Source organism: Limulus polyphemus, unplaced genomic scaffold (genome assembly GCF_000517525.1).
Source record: "Limulus polyphemus unplaced genomic scaffold, Limulus_polyphemus-2.1.2 Scaffold235, whole genome shotgun sequence".
Taxonomy (NCBI): Eukaryota; Metazoa; Arthropoda; class Merostomata; order Xiphosura; family Limulidae; genus Limulus; species Limulus polyphemus.
The window spans coordinates 276,368-304,187 of record NW_013665845.1 but is presented as its reverse complement, the minus strand read 5'-3'; the positions used below and the strand labels follow the sequence as shown (position 1 = coordinate 304,187).

Sequence of the window (27,820 nt, the reverse complement as noted above, 5' to 3'; positions counted from 1 at the left end):
TGCAAATAAGCAAAGTAAATGTTCCAATTACATTAAGTGGAAATATTCACTAGTCTTTTGATAAGACCTTAGTAAACTAATCAAATCAAGAAAAAGTTTTCAGTAAGTGATCTTTTAGAACCTTTGCCATATTTCAAAAGCATTTCTTTTTTAGGGGACTTTCTAATAGAATTATCAATTAGAGAGTCATTAGTTTTTAACTTTGAGGTGGAAAATTCTCTCTTTTTAGGTGTATGCAAAGAAAGTTTTTTGAGACCTACAGAAGGAGAAAAACCTTTAATGGCTTCTATACTAGAGTCTTGTAATGTCAAGAAAGAATCTCCAAGATGACAATGTTCTAACACTTCTGAGGATTGATAACTGAGAGAATCAGAAAATGGGTTACTTCTCATAGATGAATTGCTTTTTAATACCACACTATTTGATATATTATCTGTTAGAGTTAGACTTCTGTTGCTATTTATCAGATTGGGGATATTAACACTGATTTTTGAATATTCTGCTGTTTTCAGAGAATCAGTGTTGTAGGCTTTCTGGGAGTTTAAAGAATGAATTAATCCATTTTCATCTAAACTCCTGAATTTATGAAAAAGACCTATTTTCATCTGATGTTTACTAAACATTTTATAATTCTCTGTAACATTTGGAAATGGCTTTGGTTGTGGTTTTTCTCTGTCTTTTTGCAACGGTTTCAAAGTATCAAACCCATTGGACTCACCAGCTAAAATTGGTGAAAAGTCACACTGTACAATATCGGGAGAAGATAAAATATGATTTTCTTTACTGTTCTTTGTTTTATTAGAAATAAATGTAATACAACTCTCTGAATCTTTCAGAAGGTTCCTTTTAGAGTGTGGTGAAAAGCTACAAGATGTGAATGTAATATTATGATTAGGAATCATTTCTATCACACTGTCATCGCTTTGACTTACGTTTTCAGATGCTTTAACAGAATACTCATTCACTGGAAAGTGTTTAGTAAGCACATCTCCAACTGTATCAAGTTGAATTTGAGAATCTGATTTTGTATTATTATTATTCTGACTTCCAACCAATGGAGTGCCTGGAGACTCTAATATTTGGGATCTTCTGATGGGATATTGTTTTTGACATAAGTCATTATCCACTTGAGTCTTGAACTGTGAATGTGGATTTCCTTTCACACTTGGACAATTGAGTGTCAGCATATTTGAACAGTATGACTCACTTTTTTCAAATAAATCTCTTGAATTTTTGTCATAAGGTGCTGCAGAATATTTTCTCTGAATTTTGCTGTATGAGCCAAGATGGTTAAAATGAGAAGTATCATTATCTGAAACACTAGTATAAAAAAAATCATCTGTGTGACTGTTGTGTACTTTCTTGAAGAAAGATGGTTCCAGTCTACAGGGATCTGGCAGCCTTGGGTGATATAATCGAGTCCTTGAAATGGATGAAGTCAATGATGGGCTAATTGGTGTATGTTCTCTGTCAGGGCTATTTTGACTGCAAATTGATAAGTCTTTTACCTTTCTCATTAATTTAGACTCAATGAGCTTGGATTCTTTTTCTCTTCCTTGTTCAGATTCATTCTTTTGAGAATAAAATAGGTTCTTTGTACCACATAAAATATTTGGTGCTCCTACTGGTGTTTGTTTAAATGCAGTGCCACAAATGACTGATGAGCCATTTTCACTTTGTTCTTCTGTTATTTTATACTTATCCATTTCAGAAAATGTCAGATTTTCAGTACTAGACAACTCATTAAACCCTGTGGTTGATGAATTACTGAAGTTATCATTATCAGCTGACAAGTAACCTTCCTTAATACTTTCTGAAAGGAATTCTTCCCAAGATGAAAGTTTTATTTGATTTATAACTGGTTCCTTTACTGGTGTTTGTTGAAAATCAGTGTTTAAAGCTTCTGATGAATCATTTATAGTTTTTTCTTTTGATTTTTTGTACGTGTCTGTTCCAGAAAAAGTCAGTTCTTTTGTGCTGTCTTCTTTGAAACCTGAAAATAAGAAAAATACATTGTGACATTGAATAGCCTAACGTGATTAACAGTGAATAAAAATTATTAAACCATATAATATTTTCAAAATTGCATATGTAAATATTCCTTTCTTTCCATCAAACATTAATTAATACTGGCTAACATTGCTATGTTCAACTATCTCACCTCCAGCATTCTTATCTAGTATAGTAGTATGCATGCTCTGAAATAATATTCAAAAAGCTGTAATTCATGTATCTTAAAAAATACAGATTTTAAACCTTAATATTAAAAAATCTCAAATGTGCATTTCCTGTCCAATTCATTTTACCATTTAAGTTTATTAAGCTACATTTCTCACTCAAATTTTAGCAATTCATACCACCAGTTTCAATTTTCCAGATTTGAAATAAAATTTTATTTTCTGCTGTCTGTAAAATTGGAACAGTATTGATCTTTGGAAAGCAGGTAAAAAATGTATTGTTATGATTAATTAATCCTGGCTATATCAACTTCTTCAAGTATTTTGGTAATGAAGACGTTTACGTTAAGTTCTTTATTTTCCACTTAATAATGTTTTTTTTAATTTTTCTGTTCTAAAACTTTTCAAAACTAATTAGTTATAAGAGATGAAACTGTAATGAATTATTAGCCAATACACACAGATTAATGTTAATACAAGAGTATTTCAACATATCTAGCAAGCCACTCTACAGTTCAGGAGAGTGGTTGCTACAGTTAGCCCATTTGTGGTATTCAATAAATCAACAAATGTTTTAGAAAAATAACACTAAATGTCAGGTTTTGGTACTTGTGGTGGACAGAGCATAGACAGTCCATCAAGTAGCTTGGTTAATTGTAAATCATGTATTTTGTATAGATGAAAATTTATAAATATGGTAACAATTTGGATTTATGGAAACATCAGATATAGACAGTATCACTTGGTAAAACATCTATATTACATTTAATGAAATTATTTGTATCTTGGAAATTTATTGTATTCCATACTGCCTTACCTACTTCCAATCTGGAAATCAGAATATTAGCAACAGCTATTACATGTATGGAAGCCTGTGTAGGTTACTGTACAAACCACAAACAGGATGAACATTACCACAACTTAATATATTCAGCAGTAATGAAAGAGCATTGTGTATGAACAACAAACTACTTACAGAGAAAAGATAAAAATGTTTCAAACCACTTCAGTGATTTGGTACTTTCTATGTTACAATTATAAGTTGAATAACAAGGTTTATGCTGTCAACAGTGGCTTTTATAGCAGTATGTCAAGTTAAATTACAAGTTCAATTGGACCTGTCTTAAATGGGGTGAGTGTGTTTTGAATAGCCAATCTCTAATGTGTGTGCAATAATTATAAATGGTGTATCTATGTATCTCTGGCTATAACAGTCTAAATAGTTTCCTTATGATTTCAATTAGGTCGAATAAAATGCTATATTCTTATGACTTCATTTACAATATCAATTTAATATTATAAGTAAGTCTAAATGATGTGTCTTTGAAAGTTCAGTTAGAATAACCTAAAAGAAATGTCCTCATAACTCAATTAATTTAAAAAATGTACCCTCATGATTTTAGCTACATAAATCTAAAAGATGTATTCTAGTAAATTCATAGATAAATCTACAGTGTATGCATCCTATCAACATTATATAAGTTACGTGTAGATCAATCTCAGAGGTGTGTCCTTTTGACTTAGCTAGCACATTCTACATGGTTTGTCGTAATGAATTCAGTTACAAAGTCAACTTAAATGGTCTATTCTCTTATTTCAGCTAGATTAATCTTAGTTAATATTCTTTTAACTTGAATAAAAAAATTCTGAATGGTGCTTTCATTGGTACTGGCAAGATGAATACAGTACGTCCTTGGGATTTCAACAAGATCAGTCTAAATAGCATGTCCTCATCACTAAGCTAGATCAATTGAAATTTATCAAAACACAAAGAGCTACAAGAACTTCAGAGAGGCTCTGTAGCTATATAAGTTACATTTAGCTCGTGTGCATTGGCAAAGTGTTGTAAGAAAGCTGAAAAATAGCTGTTTGGAAGAATTATAAATTTTCACTTTTTTATTTATTTTTTGGTATAAAATGTACTTCTACTGATTAAATATTTTGTACAATTTATATTTGTATAATGAACTGCCAGATATTCATGCCCAGCTTTGATCACTAGTTCAAGTGTTTGCCTTTTTGGTATGAAATACTGTTGCTATTAAGAGTAATTGGTTTGGAATCCCTTCTCACTGTTGAATATACAAGACTGTTTTGTGCAAGAGTTATTATTTAGTCATGTAATATCTAATGATTACTTAGTTTTCATAACAAGAGTGTTAAAAGTAATTATTTTAAAGGTGATAGTGATGACAAAGTTTGTTACGTAACTTGGGAAGTTTCGTACGTTGTGTGTGTGAAGTTCAACTGTTGTAATTTGACATCACATTACTCGACCCTTCAGTATTATTCTCATTTCCTTAAGTGAGTATTGTTACATCATAGTGTCTTGTAGTTTGTACGAAGTTCTAGGCCTCAGTTGGTCAATGTATATATGTATAGGCAACCAAGTGAGCTAAGTCATAAAACATTAGTGAAAATGAAGTTCGACTGTGTGATTGTTAGTTCAGTCATAACAGGCAATATTTAAAGTGAGTGTCACAGTGGTATAGTAATAACAGAGACAAAGGATAATAATTTGTCTTGACAATGGGTGTTCTAAAGTAACTGTACCCATCTGTGTGGACTTTGACAAAGAAGAGAAAATTATTTAAAGTTCTGGATACAACTGTGGTAATCCACAGGGTAATGTAAATGAATCTATCACAGATTGTGCAGTAATAAACAGAGTAGAAAATAATAATTCATCTTGTCAATTGGGTTCTGAAATAAATGAAATAGACTGTGTGGACTTTTGACAAGAAAAGATAATTATTTGAAGCTTTAGATACAACTTTGATAACTAACAGTGCAACAAATTTTTGTACATACGTTTGACTTGTTTTGAATATATTATTTTAAAACAAGTGAATTGTGTGCCATCTGTTTATTGTTGACATTTATTGCCAACAAGTCACAAACACATAGTGTAAAAATCCAGCTCTATATACAAAATCCCTGACATTTTTCTTTACACTCACCAATACCAGTTTCTATAGAGGCTTTTTTGTCCCAGCATAGAAGTATTTTGGGTCCTTTTTGACCTTAGCCTAATTATTTACTGCCATTATGAAACTGATAGCACCTTACAAAATCCTTGTTTTCAACAAAAAGCAAATTACTTAATTTGGCCAACATAAAATTGTCTTTCACTGACACAATGTGGTATACACAGCATATTTAATGTTTCCCGTCTCCTTTATACAGATGAGCATTTCCTATTCACCTAGAATTTTTGAAATGTTTTTGCACATATACATTTCTAAACATTCATGTAGTTTCATCTAAAGAATGTTGTTCATGGATTGTGATTATATTCTTTTTGCTCTACTACCAAATGTTCTAGGTTATTCCCATTTGATGTCACATGTACTTTCTCATGGGAAAGATTACTGTATATTCAAAAACTGTAAAGATGGATGGCAATCTTTTTCCATTTGCAAGTTGGTGATACCTTGAGAATGTGCTCCCCTTACTTGCTATTGGAATGATCAACAGTGATGTGGGTAGAGTATGATAACTGCTTGGAATTGCTGGAGTCAGCAATAGATGGTGCAACAGCTGATGATGAGTTTGGGCAGTCCAGCATTTAACTCAATCAACATTTGATTGAGGAGCAAGTTGGTGACTGGGATACAGCTGTGCTCAAGTTGCATTGATCTTTCAGTCTGGTGGAGGACTCACCCATTCATCAGGCAGAGTTCATGGCTCAAAAGTGATGTCCCATTGAAAACTTTCCTGATTATGTGAACAATCTGCACTATCTGTACAGAAAGATACTTCCTACTACAACTGGCAGATTGCAAAGAAATTCTCAATGAGAGATTAATGGAAGACCACTAAGCAAGATGATGTAGCATCATCTGCTGGAAATTAGGTTCATGGAAGTAATCTTAAATAGGTTATCAAAGAGAAAAGAGCCTGCACAAGCAGCTGCATTGACTATACCTTATCCAGACTCCCTTTATGAGGTACCTGTATCATGGTGAGCTCATGTTCCTCAAGGGTAAATCAGTCACCGACACATTCTGGGTACTGTGACACAGCCCTAATGAACACTAGCCTGGAGTTAAGGATTCTCAGGCTTTCCTATGATATTTGTGATGCAGCAGATGCTAACAATGCCTCCATCTAAATGTCACTCTTGAAGGGAGGACTGAAACATTTACTTTGGTTGTGGACTCATGGGTCACTCTAACCCTCTTGCTAATGGCAGATAAAAGTGCACATTATAACTTTTTACAGAGTTACACTCAGAATTTAATTTAACTACTTTATTATCAATGTATAAGAGCAAACTTGACATCAAAAATGTAGTTAATAAATCAAATTTCAGTACAAGTTTTAAGCTCTTAATTTTATAAGGAAATATTTAAAAACTCCCCAATCTCTCCTAGTTCTTCTTCATTTATATTTGTTTATGGAGTCACAAACTAGAAAATCAGACCCACTTGCTACACCCACCTGTCACATACTCTCAAAAATTGCCAATAATTCTTTTTGACAATTTATGCTATATGATTTATAATCAATAGAAAGGCAAAGTATCAATTGATCAAATTATGAATAATGCTACAATATTTTCAGTACAAAGTACTTCTAATTTCATTTTCAGTTTGAAAATTTATCTCATGTTGTTCAGATTGAGCTGCAATGGAAATTAATTTAGACCCCTATTCTCATAATTAGAAAGCTAGTTCAGTTATAATAGTTACAGAACATTGTTTGTTTTGTGTGTGTGTTATTATTCTGTGTTCTTAGGTGCATTATTTAAGCAATTAAAATTTATTTTGTTTACTGATACCATCAGTAAGCTTAAATGTTATCATCAACTGACAGGAAACAAACAAGGTTAAAGGTAAATACTACATTTATTGTTTTTCCTGTATACTTATGGTTATAAAAGTAACTAAAATATAAAAGTTAGAAACTTATTAGGTTTGATTTTGTAAGATAATGAAAAATAATAATAAAAATTTTTCACTAGGTATGTTCACAAGCAGCTCATCATTCAATATGGTAATAGGAGCTACACATTTGCCAAAAGTGGCAGGATTATTAGTTAGCATTATCTGTTACAATCTACAGTCATTTTAGAAAGAAAGGAATAATTTTGATTTACTTCTGAAAAAAAAAACGTTTAATACTTATTTAGGAGGTTTTGGAGGTTGCATAAATGAAATTGAAAAATGTTCATATGAAGAAAAGTATTTTTAATCTTAAATCATTTTGCACCTGAAGCAGTCAAAACTCTGACTTTATATATTCACAAACAAATCTTTAGGGAAAATACGTACTTAAAAAATTGAATTTTTGTGTGTACAAAAGACTTGTAATGTTTATTTATTTGAAAGCTTAGCAAATTTCGTGAACACACACAAAACATCTTAAACTTTATAGTATGGAAACTTTAATAGTTACTTTGTGGTTGCAAGGTCAGTCACACTGAGCCCATATGTAAAGAGTTAAAGTGAATTGGCTTACAGCAAGATAGTTAAAACTACTTGTTCCATCTGACTGCTTAACATGTGCAGGAAGCCCACTGGCAAGTTATAGTTGCCTTCACTCAGACTGGAAAACTAATGAAGTGCAAGTTGGATCTGGCCACTGATTAGCTAGCTTTTGCTGAAAGGAATGGAGTTCAGTCTAACTCTAAAAGAGTTGGGTAGTGCTTGTTACATGCAGATATGATATACAGTATACAGATATGAGGGTAGTTCCTGGTTGGTACGGGAACTGCCAGTAAACTGGTTGACATCTTTGTATATCAGACATAATGAAGCACCCCTCCCACTAATTTATACTGATTTCATTCTGGCATTTAGATAATGCCACCCAAAGAACAAAGGTTCTCTTATTTTGGTTTTGAAAATAGGATCTAGGGAATGGACAGAAATTATCAGTTTTGCCAGTACAACATAAAATACTGTTTCTATGGGGAAAATCACCCAATGCCTACAAAATCAAGTTCAAGAACAGTACCTTTATATACACAAGTTGTGTTCCTTGATGTACTACAGAAGTTTAGTGCACTATCACCAAGTAACAAGGTGAAATCAGGTAGAACTAGATAAAACAGTTAATCATCTGAGAGGTGATGTAGTGTTTGTGTTTGTCTGTACTTATGTACATTCAGCTGTTCAGCTACTTGCTAGAATTGGAATGGCCAGTGAAGTAGTGAGTAATTTACGCTAGCAATACCACTATGGTTACTTGTTTTGTGTCATGTCTAAAATTGAATACATGGTTGCCAGCATGTACAAGCAATCTAGATTTAATACAGTGAATATGTGGTGGAATATGTGTTATGTTTGAAGGAACAGATGACTGATTGGGGTTGGATGACTGTAACTCACCGTTACATAGATACATATGACATATGTCTAATAAAACAATCACCAGCAAAGGTGGTCATCTCCAGTAGTGATTGTCAGGAACAAGATGGGCTCATCTAGGTTCTCTATTGATTTTAGATGGGTTAATGTAGTGACCTGCATTATTGTCTTTTTCTCTCGTATGAACAGATGAATGTCTGGAAACACTGGAAGGTGCTCATTGATTCAGCACTTTACACCTGATATCTGGATACTGACAAGTTGAGTTGGATGGCAAAACAGAACTGATACTGCTTTTAACATTTGAGATGGCTCTGAAACATGGCACTTAGCTTTCATAATGCACCCACCCTTTATAAGCAGCTAAAAGAGCTTATCCTAAGACAGCTGCAATTGAATCGGTGCCTGTTCTTTCTTGATGATGAATTGGTGCTTGACCACATGTTTCAGCCGGCTTCTTAGAACCTAAGCATGGTGCTTCAGACAGGTTTGAAATCGAAATCACATAAGTGGAGCTCCTTGGTAACACACTGAATAGAGATGGAATCTATACAGAACCTGCACAAATTGAAGCAGAGTAAGTTTGGCCTCAATCCACAATCAAATCAAAGACCTGCAGTTTCTTTGTTTTCTGCATCATTCTACCAATGATTTGTGGACAATTTTACCAAAATTGCTGCACCAAAATCTGCTTTAACTAAACCTAATTTACAATCTAGATGAACTGAAGACAGCAATCAAACATTTCAGTCAGTAAAATGTGGTTTAGTTGAAGCTCTAGTGTTCATGTACCCACAAGAAAATTGTCAATACCTAATAGATACCAGCAAAAGTTGAATTGATGAGGTATTTTCGCAGTTGTAGGAAGGAATGGAAAATGTAATTGCATATGTTGGTCATACACTGATGAATACTGAATTCAAATACTGCATGGGAAAGAAAGAAAGAACTGCTTAAAGTAATAGTATTTGTCATGTATTACCATTTGCATTAGCCATGTATCATCAAAATGGTTCACATAATTTTAAAATCCAGAAGGGATAATTACCTATTGAATCACAACATTACAGAAGTACAGATTTGAGATACATCATCACTCAGGCCTACAAAACAGAAATACTGATGAATTATCTTGCTGCAAAGTGAGAGCCTGTCCATTCATTGCATGTCTTGATCATGGACACCATATAGGAATTAAGGCTATTTCTTCAACTGTTATGTTGTATGAATCAAGAGGAGATTCCATTAGTGATTAGATACCATAATGAATACATTAGGACCTCTGGTAAAAGCAACTAAAGGACCAAGGTCAAGTATTGATGTTCTGGTCTTGCAACAAAGTGGAGTGTGGCCAACACAGATTGAGAAAAGTAATTTGGATGTACATAACCTGTGGCTCTAGTATGAGCAGTTAAAATTGCTTAAGTTGTACTTTACCCATGTTGCAGATGGTGATCCCCAGAGTTTTCAGACAGGAAATACATCAGAATTTACATAATGTATGGACTGGAAGCCACCAAGGTGTTAATCATACCTGTACTAACATATTATGGCAGTTCTAGTGGCTGTATTTGAATTGAAACATTAAACAGTTGTGTAAAAATCATAAGATATATAAGATATTATACAGAGGAAAAAGTAGCTGAGAATTGATTGTTATCCATTACAGAAAACAGATCTAGGTATTGCTTGTCTTCTCTGAGAGACTAAACAATGTAACTGGCATGTATAATTGATACTTGAAACCATCGGTACATGGTGAAACTCCATAATTACAGATGCCCGATGATGCCTTTACTGGCAAAACCATAGTCGTGAATAACAGAAATTTTTGTTAACATACAATTGTCTTTGTTTTTTTACTTCAATTCTGTAACTGGTATGTACTGATCATTAGCAAGTGCCTTCACTTCTGCATTGACCACTACATTAACATTTTCTATTGATAATGTTATCACTGTAGCACTGGATAAAACAATTTATATTATCTGAAAAAAATGGACCATGGGTCTAATTTCAACAATCAGCTCTTTCCTACGTTGTGTAAAGTGTTGCATTTCATCTTATCTCCCCCTCCAGTTTGATGGCTTAGCACAGAGGATCATACAAACTGAATGTTTGTGAAATTTGTTAATCCTAATGTAACTGACTGTGACAAACATTTGCTATAAGTCATGATGGCACACCAGACAACTAAACAGAGGTTGAAAAGTTTCTCAAAGATGCTAACAGTTGGTTAAAAAATACAGCTTCCAGTGAACATGGTGTATGGTTTGATTCTAGAGCAACTGTGTCACAATAATGTCTGCAAGAATACAGGGAGTGGTTAAGATCTGCATTAGTTGATGCACATGAATTTGTGCATGAACAGCTAGAAAAGGTTGCTATGTGGTACTGCAATAAGACAAATAAGGAATGAACATTCAAGTGTTGAGACTGTGTATGGTTTTGGTACATGCCAGTGGTACAGAAGTTGTTTGGTTCTGACTAGATGAGTCCTTATTCTGTTCTCTAGAAATTTGAGACAACTGAGTCAGATGATAGTGAGAGTATCGTTTTATACCATTTTGATGCAGTTAATGAAAAAGATGTTGGAAAGACTTAATCGGCTGTCCTAGAGAAGTCAGAAGAGGAAGTGCCAGTAGAAAATCTGTGTTACAGCTCTGATGATCAGCCAAGATTCAACTTAGCAGAGTATAACTGCCAGACCACCAATTAAATTGGTCATTCGATTGAAAAAGACCAATAGAAAATGGCATTCTTTATCTTCTGATTGGGCTGTACCAATATATTGATACCTATTGGGATCAATTTCCAATATGCTCTTTCTCCTCTCCTATCATTTCAATATTGCTTTTATTGTCTATGTAACTGATACTGTTATTATAATGTTACTTTACATCCTTTGGTAATCATTTACAACCACACATCATTAAACAATATTTTTTCAGCTTATCATTGTCATAGTGGTCTTTAAACAACAACATTATGATACACATCCACATTGCACATTCTCATGTTAGCAGATCCTGCAGGAGTGATAAGTAGGGAACAATATCTTGTAAGTACAAGATATGTTAGTTCCTAAATTGAAAAAACCTGAAAAATGCAGTTGATAAAATAAATAAAGTAGAATTTTAGAGATTATTCATCTTTAACATTCTTTTATCTTATTTCTTTTGTGGAAGTTTAAGCAAACACTATTTTTGAAGCCATAAACAAGCCTGTTGGTTAATGAGAAACTACATTCGGATGTTCTGAATGGAATACAATACATGAGAAAATAATACCAATACACGAAAAAAAAACACTTAACCAACATAGGAAAAAATAACAAAATTAATGAAAAACATGAGCTATTGATTAAAAACAAATATGTAATTAAAATATTATTAAGAAAAGATATCTAAACCACTGAGGTAATATGAAGTTTATAAAACATTAACAAACTAAAGAAGAAAAATGATAAAGGAGAAAAATTATAAAAAGCTAACTGTTCATTAATATCAGAAAGGCTTGTACAAACTAATCTAAAAATTACTTATTTTGCAATTCTGATTGTTTAATTGGTGTTTGAGGAGGCATGTTATAGGACAATTACTCTTAAATGCTCAAAGGATGAACCATCTTTGACAAAATGCCAAGTTACAAGCTTATCTTGATTCTCAACTAAAATTCTACAATGGTGTTCTTGTGTGTTCAGTGAGCATGTGACTGGTTTCTACTATTTACCTTTATATCATCAAATGATGTTCCATGACAGAATGTATGCACTACAGCATGTGATACCCACTTTTTCACACATTACAGCTCATGTTGTTAGTTGTAATACCTAGAAAACTTACTGCTGGCAGAACTGTAAGTGACGGCTAGGTTTTTAATACATCCGAAGGCTGAAAGAATATTGGTATTCTTGCTTTCTGAGCACTCGGAATATTCAAAGAATGTTTTTAGTGAAAATCCACATGAATTTATATGTATGTATGTATGAGTGAAATTTATAATAGCCTGTATACACATTGTGGTTAGCAATGAAAACATAGCTGAGTTGTGTTCACATTGTGGTTTTTAATAAGTTATAACAGTTTCTGATGTCTTCATTTGTGTATTCTATGTACTGAAATAATCTTTGTATTTTACTCATTTACAAATGCAAATTCATACAATTAAACCTTGGGAACTTCTTCCTTAAAGAGCATGGATGTAATACACAAATACAGCACATCCAGTTGGTCTTATCCACATTCAAAACTTGACTAACAGGCTTTTAAATCTATATCAAAGCTGCCATCAAGTCAATTAAACATCTTATGATGTGAGATACAAGAGATAAAAAGTCTCCTATCTTTGTATTTATACAGACTGAAAATGGATAATGAAATTAGATGTTAACAGGATGTTAAGTTGTACAGTTTTAATTTAATGAATTTTGTCTGCATCTTGTATGATTCATACAATTTTGAAATATGTCTTACATATATACTTGACATACACATACTTAGAACCTTTATTTCAAAAAGTAATCAGAAATGTGTGTGTTAATTGTAAAAAAAACTACTTATTAGCCACATGTAAAAAACTACAACATACCTTTGTTATAGATGATACTTTCAGGTGACTCCAAATCAAAGTTGGAAATTAATCTTGCACTGGATTTTCCCTTTGTCTTTTTATGATATGCATGTCTTTTTTTGGAATGCAAGTTTTGTGAAGACTGTTTTCTTTCAAATGCCAGTTGTTTCAATTCTTTGAAACAGAGCTTTTCTAGAAGATGATAATAAATTAAAGATTCGTTGATTAATGCATACTGAATTGCAGACAAGATATAGACTTTTCTAGTGAATATAATGTTTGCTATAGCATGATAAATTTTTCATTGTTTAATGAAAACTTCCAAAAACTGTTTCTTCAATTTCCTCTTTCTAATATACCACAAATAAGATATATAAAAAAAAATATAGAAACTCAACTAGGAATATATTTTTTTTTAAATATTCCACATATCCTATAGTTTTTGCATGACCAGTAAATGTAAGTATAGATGTGTGTAAATAGTAAGTGATAATGGAACATATGAGACAACTAATAAGTTAGTTTTCTTCCCTGGCCTTTAATCACACAAAACAAAGGAATAGATTGTTCTATCATGTACATTATAAGCCAGAAATATGGTTTTAAAGAAGGAAGATAATAAAGCAATGCTGTTTGTCTTTACTTTCTGTGCCTTAGCTGCTGCTGCTGACAATGTCTTTACCGAAGATCAACACTAGAGATTATTAAGATAAAAAAAACTTTAGACTAACAGATTAAGATAGATATAACTTTATCACCTCATATATTTACATTACAACTTACAAAATCTACAAGTATGCCTTTTGCTACCAAATTAGCCACTTTTATTTGATACACTTCTGTATTTAGTTTGTTTATTTTGAAAAGAACAGTAATCTGTAACATATTATGATTTCCATTGCATCTGTGTATTTCTCAGACATAACAAAAATATATTATACTGCTCATAATATAAATTACAGAGGATGCAAATGTCTTTTATTTCATATTCATTTTAAAGGTTTAATGCCATTGTTACAATGTGACTTATAAAATGCATTTTGTAGTCAAACACCTTTTCACTATTTCATAAGTTTTTTTTATAAATGCCATTACATATTTGGAAAACATTCAAGAACATTAAAATAACTTGTCTTGAAATTCATCTAAAATATTAATCACTGCTTTTATGTGTTACATTGAACTAGGTCAGTTTGTTTTTTTCGTGGTGTTAAGCACAAAGCCTTAAAATGGGCTGTCTGTACTGTGCCCACCATGTGTATGAAAACCCAGCTTTTAGAATTATAAGCCTTCAGACTTACTGCTGAGCCACTAGGGGGTAACTAGGTCAGTAATTACGTAAATCTCTAATTTCAAATGCTATAATATCCAGTTCAACAAAAACATTTAACAAAGTAAATATTCTGGCTTCACCCAACACTGAAACATTTGAAGCAAGAAAATCTAGTGTTGCTTCCCTATGTCACAGTATTCATAGTTTTATCTTTAGTAAAATGATATAGTTTTTAGATTAAGTCATTAACAAATCTACTGGTAGAATGGCTGTTCCATCACAATCATCCCAAAAAGGGTCATTTTTTCAATGTATTTAAGAATATACATAATTAATTCGGAAAACTCTTTATTCCCTTTTAAAACAAATATCTTATAGTTATCAAAATTGCAAGGTATTGATAAAAGCATTGCTGAATTTACAAATGGAAGCTTTTAATGAGCCAATTAATCAGACATTTTTTTTTAAGTTAAGAATAACCACTGAAGATTGTCAGATATTATGTATGGGTTGGATTCTTTACAGTAGGTGTCTGAGACATGTTGGCAATAAATTTCAACAAAAACAAACAGCACACAGTCCACTTGTTTTAAAATAATATATGAAAACAAGTCAAATGTTCGTTACACTGTTGGTTACAACAGTAGTATCCAAAGCTTTAAAAAATTGTTGCTTTTTCATCAAAGTCCATACAGGCTGGTTCAGGTACTTTAGAACAGAATTGAAAAGACAAATTATTCTTCTCTATCCTTTCATCACAATACAATCTGTGATAATTTCACTTTAAAAATTATCACAATATGCTCTTTATGCCTAAAATCACAATCACACAGTCTAGATCTAACTATCTATATCTAACTCACTTGAACTATATTTTGTACCTGTATTTATAGCCTGACTGAGGCCTAGAACTAAGAGATATTATGATGCAATAATACTCAATCAGAACAATGAGAAAAACTTAGAAGGTTCTAGTAACATGAAGCAATAACACAATAAGTGCCAATTCACAACAACTGAACTACACAATGTATTGTAACAAATTTCTTGTTATGTATTTATTTTAATATGAACATTGTTAAGATTGAGTTTATATTTAAAAACATGCATAGCTTGTAGTGTTAGCTTTGTGTTGCGCAACTCCCGCCTATTCTCCAAAGTTGTAGAAGATTGTCGAGAGTAAGAATCAACAATATATCTATATACGTAAATGCTTTAACCAGTATTGTTACGTAAGACTGAAGTTTCTAGAAAATGTTCCCACACTATAAATATAACTAACACGACATGCCAGGAGAGTGTCTATTATTAGTTGCTATAGTCAGTGTACTATAAAACTTCGAAAGCTATATCTGTGATTTTTATAACACTTATCAATGGGAAAACTTAAGATATCTGACCAGGAATATTTATAAATTTCAAATGTTACAAATCATTTAACTTCAGTGGATTCTCATTGGACATTAGTATTTTTATGAAAACATAACCTAACTTCAATGGTAGAAAAATCGTCGTGTGATCAGTGAGAGACAAAGCTAGTTAGCTTCCCGTTAAGTGAAAATATATCTCTGTCAACTTGTAATTAACTCGCTCATTGTGAACCCTTGATAAGATATCAAGGAGGTTCCAGACTAGAAAGAAGACTTTATATTGTTTGTAAGTTTGTGAAACTTCTGTTTATAAATCATTGTTTGTAGTAACTATTTGTAATAATTGTTATTGTAAATTGTACTGTTGTGTGTATATTAAAACGTATTTGTGTTAAAAAGAAAACTGTTTATCAATTTTGTTGGCAAATGTCATAAACTGACTATATATCGGCATATATTTAAATAATAAATCCAAAGTACAATTCAACAACACAATTTCAATTATCATTTAACTCAATTTATAATAAATAACATATTTACTACGTGGCCTCTTAGAATTTTTATTACAATGGTATTGATGACAATATCCTACTTCTCAGTGAACTATATCATCGATTAATTACATTCAGTTCACGCATGTGTTGTTGAGTATTTAGTACGAAATAGGGATATTTCTTTTAACTGATAGTAATGGTAGCACTATTGTTTAGTTCTTCCATCTCTAAAATGCTGAAATGATAAAAAATATTTGAATATATTTTCCTTTGACCAGGAATAGCTAAATAGGTGACGATAAAAAAAGAAATTCTTGGTAATGGCATTTGCCAAAAGCTTTGTGGGATATTTCAGGAAAAGTATGTGGATTACGAGTTGGTACAGTTATTGTGTTCACATGATATTTTATGTCAGTATATTTGTTTCATCTACCTCATATAGAATTATGCTTGTCTATGGCACGTAGCATAGAAAAGCAGTGATAAATATTTACAATCATTTACTTAGATTGACAGGAGTGGCCGAAATACATATCTACAAAAGAATTGACGATTCAAATTACCAGTAAATATTTACACCCTCATGACATTTACTATTTTTAGCAAGCTGATGTACAAATTACAAACTGCCTCCATAAGTTTAACGCAGAGTATCAGAGTAACTTCTTATGACCTGTGGTCTACTCATAAACCATCAGTGAGAGATTCCTATATGAACCACCTAACGCCCACTATTATCCCCGGCCACCTATTTTCCTTAGACCAATTTGGTATGTATTAACATGATCGAAGAAAGTCTATCCCATCTCAAATATCTATTGAATGTCAAAGGCACAAACTTATTATGCATATGTTATTAATCAATAGTACATAATTACTATACTTCAGAGAAAAATTGCATCTGATTATTCGTTGTGAAAAGTGTTATAATGACACGTCACTGTAAACTCCTAGTTGGATAAATTTAGGATTAGTAAAATCGGAAACATCAAGTAAAGCACAAATACTACTACAGCTGGTTTTTTATATACTATTTTTTGAAATAAATAATCATGTTTAGAGCAAGCTCTTCAATGTTCGGAAAAACACAAATACCACAATATTTAATATTGATATTCGTCAACATTGGATTTCTAACACTGTATGTCAAATTGGCCCAGTGATTACAGTGCTAAACTCTTATTTAGAAGTCTCACGTTCAAATTCTAATTCGACTTTAGTTGTTTTTTTCAAGCTCTTTCAATACCATTATAGATTAAATCAGGGATTTGAGATATTGGTTAAAATTTGAATTAAAAGATGGCATGTTTACAGCATCAAGCCACCTCAGCTTGCCATTTCAATTGAACACTTCTAGCACCATCTATGAAAACAATTCTAAACTAAAAATACTTCAGAAAAGTGCAAAAAAGAAAATGTTGCTTAGCAAGAGAGAAAACAAAAGTAGATGGGTGTCTCGAAAAAGTCAAGAAATCTTAGTAAAAATTAGAATAACTGAAGCAGAGAGGAAACAAATGACAAAGTCAAATAAAGCTCCTAAAGATACAAAGCTCAGAAGATAAATTGATGCTGAAAGGCATGCAAAGATGTTCTGGTCTTGAACATGCATTGAAGGGGAAAATCAGCTGGTCTGTTCATAATAGAGAAAATTACACGAAATATATATAGAATGAATTTAATGACAATTTCTAAACAGTTTTATGCTTTATTAACATATACATTCAAATGCAAGTGCACAAAAATATGTTTATGTGAAATATAAGTTTCAATAAACACAAGATATATATAATATACACACACTATTGATATATATTACATGACATACAAAGTGATTACGAGATAAAATATGCGTTAGTGTGTGTTATTATTAAGTGTAATTTCTATCACTGTAATTATAATAGTGATATCAGATTTGTAATATTTTGTACATTAATAAAATATGACTGTATTAGCTATTCAAGAGCATAAACACACTGTTCACTAATCATTGAATTTATCGTTAACAAGTCACAGACACCTACTGTAGAAGAATCCTAAGCCCAACAACAACATAGTATATATCTATACTATTAAGAGATATAAATAAAAGCCTTTTTATTTTGACAATTGAAAAAACAATAATATATATTTTAAATTCTGACACCCCTTATACCACCATAGGGTCTTTGTTTCTGACAGTAAAGTATTCCTAAACAATAGCCCCACCCCCAGTGTCACAGTGGTATGTCTGCGGATTTACAACGCTAGAATCCGGGTTTCGATATCCGTGGTGGGCACAGCACAGATAGCTCATTGTGTTGCTTTGTGCTTAACTTCAAACAAACAAACAAACCTAAACAATAAAACATTAACACAGAGATTCACGACGTCTCAGCAGTAAGTTCGAGGGTTTATGGCGCTAAAAATTTGGTTTTTATGCCACTGTGAGCAAATCACAAATATCACATTGTGAATAGTTAGCTTGGCAGTGTGGAAACGGAAGTGTGACGCTATATGTAATTAATATGCATATGTATATGATATGCAAATTCATAATGAATATTTAATTAATCTTTTATCGATTAAATAATTAGATGATTAATATGCAAATAGCAAATAATATTCACGTTTTTAATATCTATTTTTATTATCAGATAATATTTTCAATAATTATTATGCAAATCCTTGACATCAGCAGATGTTCTTCTAAGAAAGTAGGATGTTTTTGCTGCTAAATTTAAGAATCGTGTTATTTCTCGCACATTCTCTAAGTTTCTAATTTAGTGACAGATGAACACCAAACAAGTAAGTCCTTGAGATCAGATGATATTTCCAAGAAATACAAGATGAGTTTTACAGACAACTCATGAAAAGCAGTCTGTTTTTATTTAATTTCTTGGTTAGTGATATTATCATAATCAATTCTTTAATAGATACAAGGATGGGGACTTCATCATTATTTTCGGTCACTCATATATCACCAACTGGATTTACATAGACAGGTAAAAACTCATTCATTCAAAGTATTGGTTATGATATATTAGGCATACATGTAGTAATAATACGCTAAAACGGTCAGTAACTTTTCCAGTATAACAAATCAAAAATTTCTAAAACAGCATCTTTTTCGTCTACTACTTACCTATCTACCTGATAGCTCGAACTATCGTTACAATATTTCTATAGGTATCCGGTTTTGATATTCCGATAAATATATACAAATTTTTTATAAATGGTAAACATATCATGGACATACTTAAATTTCTTTTCAACCGAATTCAACCCAACAGATGGCGATACATATCGATGGATAGACACGCGACAGTTTCTAAAGGTAACGTATATACTTTATACAGGTATAACATAAAAAATAAACAAACAAGAGTATTAAAAATTATGAATTTTAAAACGAAGTAGGTATCTTGCTAGAAAAAATACTGAAACAAGAATTAAAACCACAATCACAAATTTATAAAATTTACTCCCTACTTTTGCAGCTTTATACACTTATCTTTAGGCCAAAGTAAGGATTAAACTTTATAAATTTATGATTGTGGTTTTAATTTTTGTCTCATTACTTTTTGTAGCAGAATTTCTACTTCATTTTAAAATTTATATATTTTAATACTCTTTCTTATTATGATGCATAGGTAGTATCTTTTCTTGACTGTTATATGATTGATTTAATTGTTACATTATCCCTTATTTCTATTATTGATATGATTTTAGCCTACTATTGGCTGCAAAAGAATTTTAACAGAATCCGTTATTACTATCACAAATGGAACAGCATCATCATGGTTCATTGCTCTTTTTTTAGAAGAGATGAACCACCAGAACAGTCTCATGCATATCAACTTAGAAATAACCTACATATATCAACGTTCCCATATAATGATGATGTGAAGATACACATTCGTTAATATGGGGATTATATAAATGGTACATTGTACCCCACCAAACAAGGACTGACGTTTTCCCAAAATGAATGGTAAAAATTAAATGACTGACACCATCAGTAACTAGAACTATTAAGCTTAAATCCCACCAGGAGTTCTAGCTGGATCATTCCTGTTGTATGTTATGAGCTAAGAAATGTAGTTATTGAATTTACAACCCAATCTAATGTTAATAATGATTTACCAAATCTTATTACTATAAGAAAGTCAGAGTGGTTCAGATAATGTGAACAGTTCCGTTTTGTTGATTCATATGTAAATCAAATAAAGCAAGATCTGGTTATATTTGAGAACTGCCCTGGATCATGTGGCTAAAACTATTATGCTAGCTGTATTTTAAGATAGAGCTAGTAAGTGAAACTTACAAGATTTTACTGATATGAATCTCTGGGGTACAGTTGAGAAAGATTTATTCATTCAAGAGTTGTCAGATTTTCTCTGTAAATCTTCTACATATGATGAGATACAAATGTGTTAGACAATGTAATATTTAACTTCTTTTACTGTTATGTGGATACTATATCATCATTCTGAATAAAAAAACATGAGAATATCTTATTTGTGTTTATCTATAATAATTCACAACAATGATCTGGTCACGCATACGAATAAGGTTCTTGAAGTAATTTTTATTATTATAAGTCCATGTTCGGTAGTTCTGTTTGATGAATCTTCTTATGTTGAGGCTATCCTGAGGCAGACCTAATTAATTTCGACCAAAGTAGATACAGACCCAGCGACTTGCCAGTTATGACTCAGATCCAGGTTGATGATGTACAACTGTACATCTACACAGTCAGGTAGTTGTTAGATGGCAAAAATACCTCCATGTTTCTTTCTCATACACAAATCTTCTAAGAGTATCGAGCTTATGTCTATAATGTTCATAGTTTCTAACATATCAGTTATGATGTTCCTAGACTGATAAATGTCTAAAATGAACTGGAATTCAGCACAGGCAAGAACCAAGTTAAAGTGTGAATCTGCAGCAGAAAGATTATGTGCATGATCAAAGACAAAGAGTGTATATCCTACAGAGTATTCATCATATCTTATATCAATTCCTTGATTTTGAATTTTTTTCCCATTCCAGGATCAAAACCTGGCTGTAAAGATCGAGCAGGAAATTGTTTTCCTTCCACATTAATTGCCACGAAATTGATACTGTAGTGTTTGAAATTGTACAGGTTTTTCTTCAAAGATCTGTTAAATGAATCGTTATCAATACATCCTATAACAATACTTGTAGGTAATTGATCTTAAAATGCATTATTGATAGATTGAAAACAATTTGCACTCTATATACTTCAAAGTATATTTAGCCATTCCTTTATGAAAGGCTTTAGCATGTGACAGAATGACTGATGGACTGATTTTGACTTTTCTAACGTAGATAGAAACATGTTGTAGAGTAACCTTTAATCCGGATTCCTCACTTGACATAATAAAAAATGCAACTTTACTTCATACTAGACGAAATTTTAAACTTATACCATTGGGCAAGAACTTGTTTTGCAAAAAGATGTCTGAGTGTAGATTGCCAATCATGTCGACAGTATGGCTTCCATGCATATCAATGGGTCGATCTTTGATTCCACCATTATCACCATCATTAAAATATAAATCGTCAAAACTACCCGCCATGTTCTTTACCTTAATAAATTATGTCAAATGACTCTGCTTAGCCTTTCTGCTATAACTCATTGGACTTTCTATGTACGACTTATAGGCATAAAGATTGTAAGATGATGAAATGAATTTGGTATTCAGGTGTACATCTACTTGAGGAATAAAGAATGAAGAAAAGATAGACTGGCAGGTGCAGACTTGTCTTTTTTTATGTTGGTTCCATCAGATTTGATAGTCTTGGCCTCCACATTAAGATACAATTGTACTAGATCTAGATGCTAGTCTCCCGACTCTAATATAGAAAACTCAAATGGCCCTTTGTCTCTCACTGATGATAGAGGATAATATTCAGTTCACTGGACTTCCTCGATCATGGTTTGTGTAGGAGGGAGAGAAACTTTGCTCAACTTTGTACACAGTAACTTCTTTCGTTCAGCTATACCTTTTTATGAAGAAAGCGACATTAGCCTTAGGAAAACAGTCTATTCAGTCAGGTGTAAATTTAGCATCAGATGGAGCACAAGAAAAATTTCTTGCTGATGCTGGAAAAATGACGAGCACTACAAGAATCTTGAAACTTGGCTCGAGGTATTAAACAGATTGGCCTATCTAATAAAAACAAGAAACAGAAAGGTCCCATGTTCAGAATCACTAACACCAAAAGATGAAGAACATCGACTCCAGATTTTTTTTTGACAAGTAATCATGTCCCTCCTAATCCATGAAAAGTCCTGGCAATACATCTCTAATCCGTGACCCCTTTGCCAATGACTACCAGCAAAATAAGGTAAACCATTTCCCAGTTGTTAATCGTGATATACATCATAGATGATGGTTCGTGATAGTAAGGTACTCTCATGATATAACACACTACAAAAATGTAGTGTTATGATGACTTTCCCTTGTTTAAATGGAATACATCGACGCCTTTCATCATTCATATCGATCTAAATAGTCTAAAAACCTTGTTTAGAAACGGATCTGTAATGAGGATTTTTAAATGCTCCAGTGATCATGCCCTTTAACTTGAACAATTCATAGCAGTGGTGCACGTGTATCACCAACAATACTAGATTCCACAATATCTGAGTAAACATAGAGTGAATAAAACCACTGTGCATATTAACAGCATGTGAAGCTATAGTATTCTAATTAAATCTTCAGGCTCTTTGTAATGACCTGGTCTAATATAAATTATTTTACTGCAAGATTCAGAGACAGGAAAAAAAGTGATCCATCCTGTACCACATTATTCTAGCTATGCAGATACTGTAGTTCAGCCAAGGCCACTTTGCATGAGCCCTCGAGGTTAATAGACCTCGGAATATGTGTGATATAATTCGTCAGAACATTGTTGGAAAAATAGTTCAGAGAACTATTGCTAGGTAATATCATATACAACTAATCCATACTGAATAATGAGTAAAAAAACTATACATAATATTTTATGATGCATTCGATTCAGATCAGCTTGAAGAATCCAACTATTAAAGGTATCTAGATATCCTTTCAATTTAACGAAATATTGTCTATTTTCACTCTTCCTTTGTTCATGTTATATTTTTTCCACAGCATAGACATCGTTGGGGAACTTGATAACATAACATGTTGTTATCCAGACTCATAAAATGTTCTACCTAATTGTTTTTCTGAGGTAACCTACAGTTTGTACACTGGGGGATTTCTCTACAATCTCTTGTGAATTGCAAATATTTCATCTGTCCACCCAGGCATATACCTTTTTATAAAACTGATGTTTCGCCTTACTAATTCAAACTCAGTTAAACCAAAAGGTTTAGGGATAAAATTGAAACTGCCAGTGATTCAGATTTTAAAGGATTTGATGGTTATGATCATTATCTTCCCATCTTTAACAACAATGCTGGGTTTTATCCCTTGACAGATAAGATAATTGAAAATGAAATAACTGTCAAACCTTTTCATGTTATGAGCTATGGCTGTGTAATTCTTATGTTCCTCAGAAAATAGGAACTCACAAAACTCATTGCATGAATAGTGGCCTTTAAATACTTTCTCTTTACTGTTAAAGTCATGGACCACGCAGTAGTTCCCGTTTCTTACTTCAGTCTTAAAATAAGAAAAAAACAAATATTTTTTGGATGAGTATTTAACGTATTTTGAATGGAGGAAACATAGATGAGTAGAAGGTATGACAAATGTTTACTTCCTGCACAACAGGCTTAGCCACATCAGGACAACGTTTTGTCCTGTCGAAAATAACAAAACTATTTTGCATGTAAACAATTTGTCACAAGAAGACACCGTCTGTTTGCCACTAGCTGGTTTGTGCCTTTTGTAACAGTTTACAGACTTATAACATCTGTTACAATCAGGACAAACCAGGGCTGATCATTTATGCATTCATTACAAGAACTCGCACAGTAATGCAGATTTAAATTAATAAACCCCATGTTGAAAACAGCAATAGGCTACCCTGAGGAAACACTTCATTGTCGTGATAACATGGAAATGGTTATCGTCTAACCAGAAGAAAATCTCTTCGGGATGTGAAGAAACTCTATTGAAATTAGTTTAAGAAACAACGTTGATTTGAATGTTTAGATATCGTTCAAATCTCGCTATTTCTTCAATTTCACAAGGTTCTTCAAGAATATTACACGAAGCATGGAGGTCCCTGGCCATATACATATGTAACATTCTTTGCTGATTCCGATACTATTATATATTGAATGAATTCTAATGTATGATAAAGCCAAAACTATGGCCTTAGCACAATAGAGATAATCATTATTTAGAGTAGATATAACCAATCCTTTTTTTCAAATGATCGGCACTAATATTAGAGATTTTATGCTGACTGCTACTTACAGTCATTTCTAAAATAGTAACTTCAATTTTAAACGATTTGTCTAATGTTATATCCTTTTTACTCTGATTAACTTGTTAGATATTTGATAGGATCGTGTTGGGTGAAAACACAATCTTGTGACTAAAACATGTACTAATAGATTTGTCTAAGTTATATGTATAAATACACACTCTAACTCTGTCAGTAGGTTTTAGGTGGGAAATAGTCTCGTCCAGTATATCCTGTAAATTATTGGTAATATAATTCAGAATATTTCGGAGAGACTGCTTGTATGAGTCTTTATTAAAACTAGTATTATAAGAAGTTGACATGTCGTTATATTTTTTCCCCATGCCATGTCGATGATTTTCTAATATTAGAAATATTGTAGTGGGGACGATTACTAGATGTCTGTAAAACGAAAAAAGATAAGAAGTAAATGTGCTTATTTGATTTGTTGGTAGTGAAACAAAAAGCTACACAATGGGCTATCTGTGCTCTGCCCACCACGGTTATTGAAACCCGGTTTCTAATGTTGTAAGTCCGCAGACACACCATTGGGCCTCTGTTGGGCAAGTAAATATATAAACTAATAAGACTGAAAACGTATCATTCAAAATATCAGTATAAATTTGTTACCAATATGAGAAAAATCTTACCCCAGTTTAATCGATGTCGGACGCTCATTTGGGTCCTGGGGAAGTTTGAAGGAAATCAAACAAATGATACTGTAAATAACTCAAATGTATATGAATTTTCGACACAGTTCATTAGAATATGTCTTTGACACAGATAATTAGAATCAGATATTGAAATCAACTTACCGTTTCGACAGATAACATTAGGGGTGTATGTATGTCCAACTCATTATTAGAGGTAGACAAGACCTGTATAAAGAAAGATATACAATATGAAACAAGAAGCAATGAACACAGACTATATTACTGAATAACATTCAGTAACAGCATATAAGTAAAAGTAACATAAAGCACAATTACTGACAAACGAGTTCAAATCATAAACAATCAGAATTTAAATTAACGTTTTAGTAAACACAGCATTCGGCATTAGCTAGAAGATTTATATATTTATCAAGAAGAGCTCTTGAATGTAGAATGAATCATTTTTGTTTTGGTTGCCTTTTTATCGTAGGCCAGTGATACGTGACTTGATGAGAAATAGGTATAAATATCACAATTCTTGGAACATATAATCACAAATATGCAGAGGTCTTGGAAAAACCCATGTTTGTAAAAATATTGTGCAATATGATATATATGCACACAAAAATTCAAACATTATTTTAGGATAATTCGATGTATGGAATTGAAAACAACTTAAAACCATCCCTAATAAATGGTGACGTTCAAGAAAGTATGTTCCAATTTTCTATGGAATTGAACTAAAAATTAACAATTGAGAGAGAGTGAGAGATAGAAAATATTAGCCTGAATTTAGCATCGATCAAGCACCCATTGTAAACAATTAACCTACCTCACGAGAAAAAATAACATAAATATAAATGACGTATGAAAATCCCAACCATGTTCGCCGGTAAGCACTGGTACCAAAAATGTCTAGGGGACACTGTGATTGAAAAAGGTGTAAAATACTATAAACTGTATAGTAAATTAACATAGAGAAAGATATGTCTATGTATTTGAAAAAAATTGTTGTTGTTTGTTATTAATCACAAAGCTACACAAAGGGTTAGCTGTGCTCTGTCCACCACGGGTATCGAAACCCGGTTTCTAGCAGTATAAGTCCACAGACATATCACTGTGCCACATGTATACTAGATTGTGAGAATACTAAATAAATTTCAATGACAGTGCAGTCACCAAAGATAGTAAAAAGGTGTGACACTTGATACGCCTTATCAAAATGATTTTAACTTTCTAGGTGTACAGTATAAAGATTAGTTATTGGAATGAAAACTAAAAAAGGTAAATCACGATACTTGCAGAAATTTTCATATAATTAAATTTCATTTATTTAACTTTATTATTTATCATATGTACATCCTTCTCCAACCTGTATTAACTGTCTGTTACATTATTAACTAGCAAAAGTATATCCTCCATGGAGCCACGTGATGAACCAAGCCACAATACTCAGTTTGACGTTAAAGACTGGATATTAATTAATAGTTAGTAAACATAAAATATTATTCTTGCAATATATTAAGACATTAACAATCATAATAAATGACATATTAATCAAAAAAATACAATATTTTCAATAGATACACATAGATGGAGTAACATCTTGAACCAGTACAATATAATTAAAAATTATTAATTTAAAATGGGGAACTTGTATTGTCAAAAAAGTACAGAAACAAGTTCAATCAAAATGATTTTCAAGCCTACAACTAGGAACTCTACAAAAGTAAGCAAACTAGGCAGGAAATTATTTTCCAAGCTACAAATCCCTATTTTAATTTCATGTCTACAGTAATTATCAATTTTAGTGGAGTTAAAATGGGGATTTGTAGCTTCAAAAAATAATGTAAACACTATTTCCAGCATAGTTTGTTTACTTTTTTAGAGTCCCTACTTGTAAACTAGAAAATATAATTATTGTATTTTGATTCAACTGTTTCTATATTTTTGACGATCCCTATCCCCCTTTTTAAATTAAAGAAAATAATTATCTTATATCTTAGGTTTTTTATGTACATTTATGGAAAATATATTTTAAGCTACATACGTGCATATGCATTCAGTTGAATGTTATAAGTTCTTAAACAGTTTACTGCTGCATTGGCTTTTTTTTCACCCAAATACTGAGCCCGGTGGTTTTGTGCCTGAGGTTTCTTGTGAAAACGAGTTTAACAAACGAATTACGAAAATAAATAACCTCTCAAAACAAACAGTAGAGAAATCTACTATGGTAATCGTCTACTATTAAAAAACTCACTGAAATAGTCGCAGAAAACCAGGTAAAGACAAAGTTCAACAGTGAACTCGAGAAACAATGAAGAACAGCGAACTCGAAAAATTATGATTCCTGAACTAATATTCTATAAGTTGCACAAATTATTTTCCAATTAATGCACATTAGCAAAACACTGTATTTTGTAAATGATGGAGATTGTGTGCAATGCCTATAGAAAAATATATTTGCTAAAATGTTTTTAATTATCTTACACTTGCTTGGAAGAGTGTTTGCTTGTTTGTTTGTAAAGCTACACAATGGGCTATCTGTGCTCTGCCCACCA

The 27,820-nt window shown here is 32.1% G+C and overlaps 1 protein-coding gene across 1 annotated transcript in view; it reads right to left on the bottom strand.

Moving 5' to 3' along the window:
- The window catches only part of LOC111085099, a 77,553-nt gene continuing 49,733 nt past the window's right edge, over positions 1-27,820 (bottom strand). The window contains exons 5-6 of the mRNA XM_022382264.1: positions 13,082-13,255; positions 1-1,993 (exon numbers count right to left, since the gene is read on the bottom strand). Coding sequence (XP_022237972.1) covers positions 81-1,993; positions 13,082-13,255 — 2,087 coding nt within the window. The 3' untranslated portion in view covers positions 1-80. The remainder of the gene's footprint in view (positions 1,994-13,081; positions 13,256-27,820) is intronic.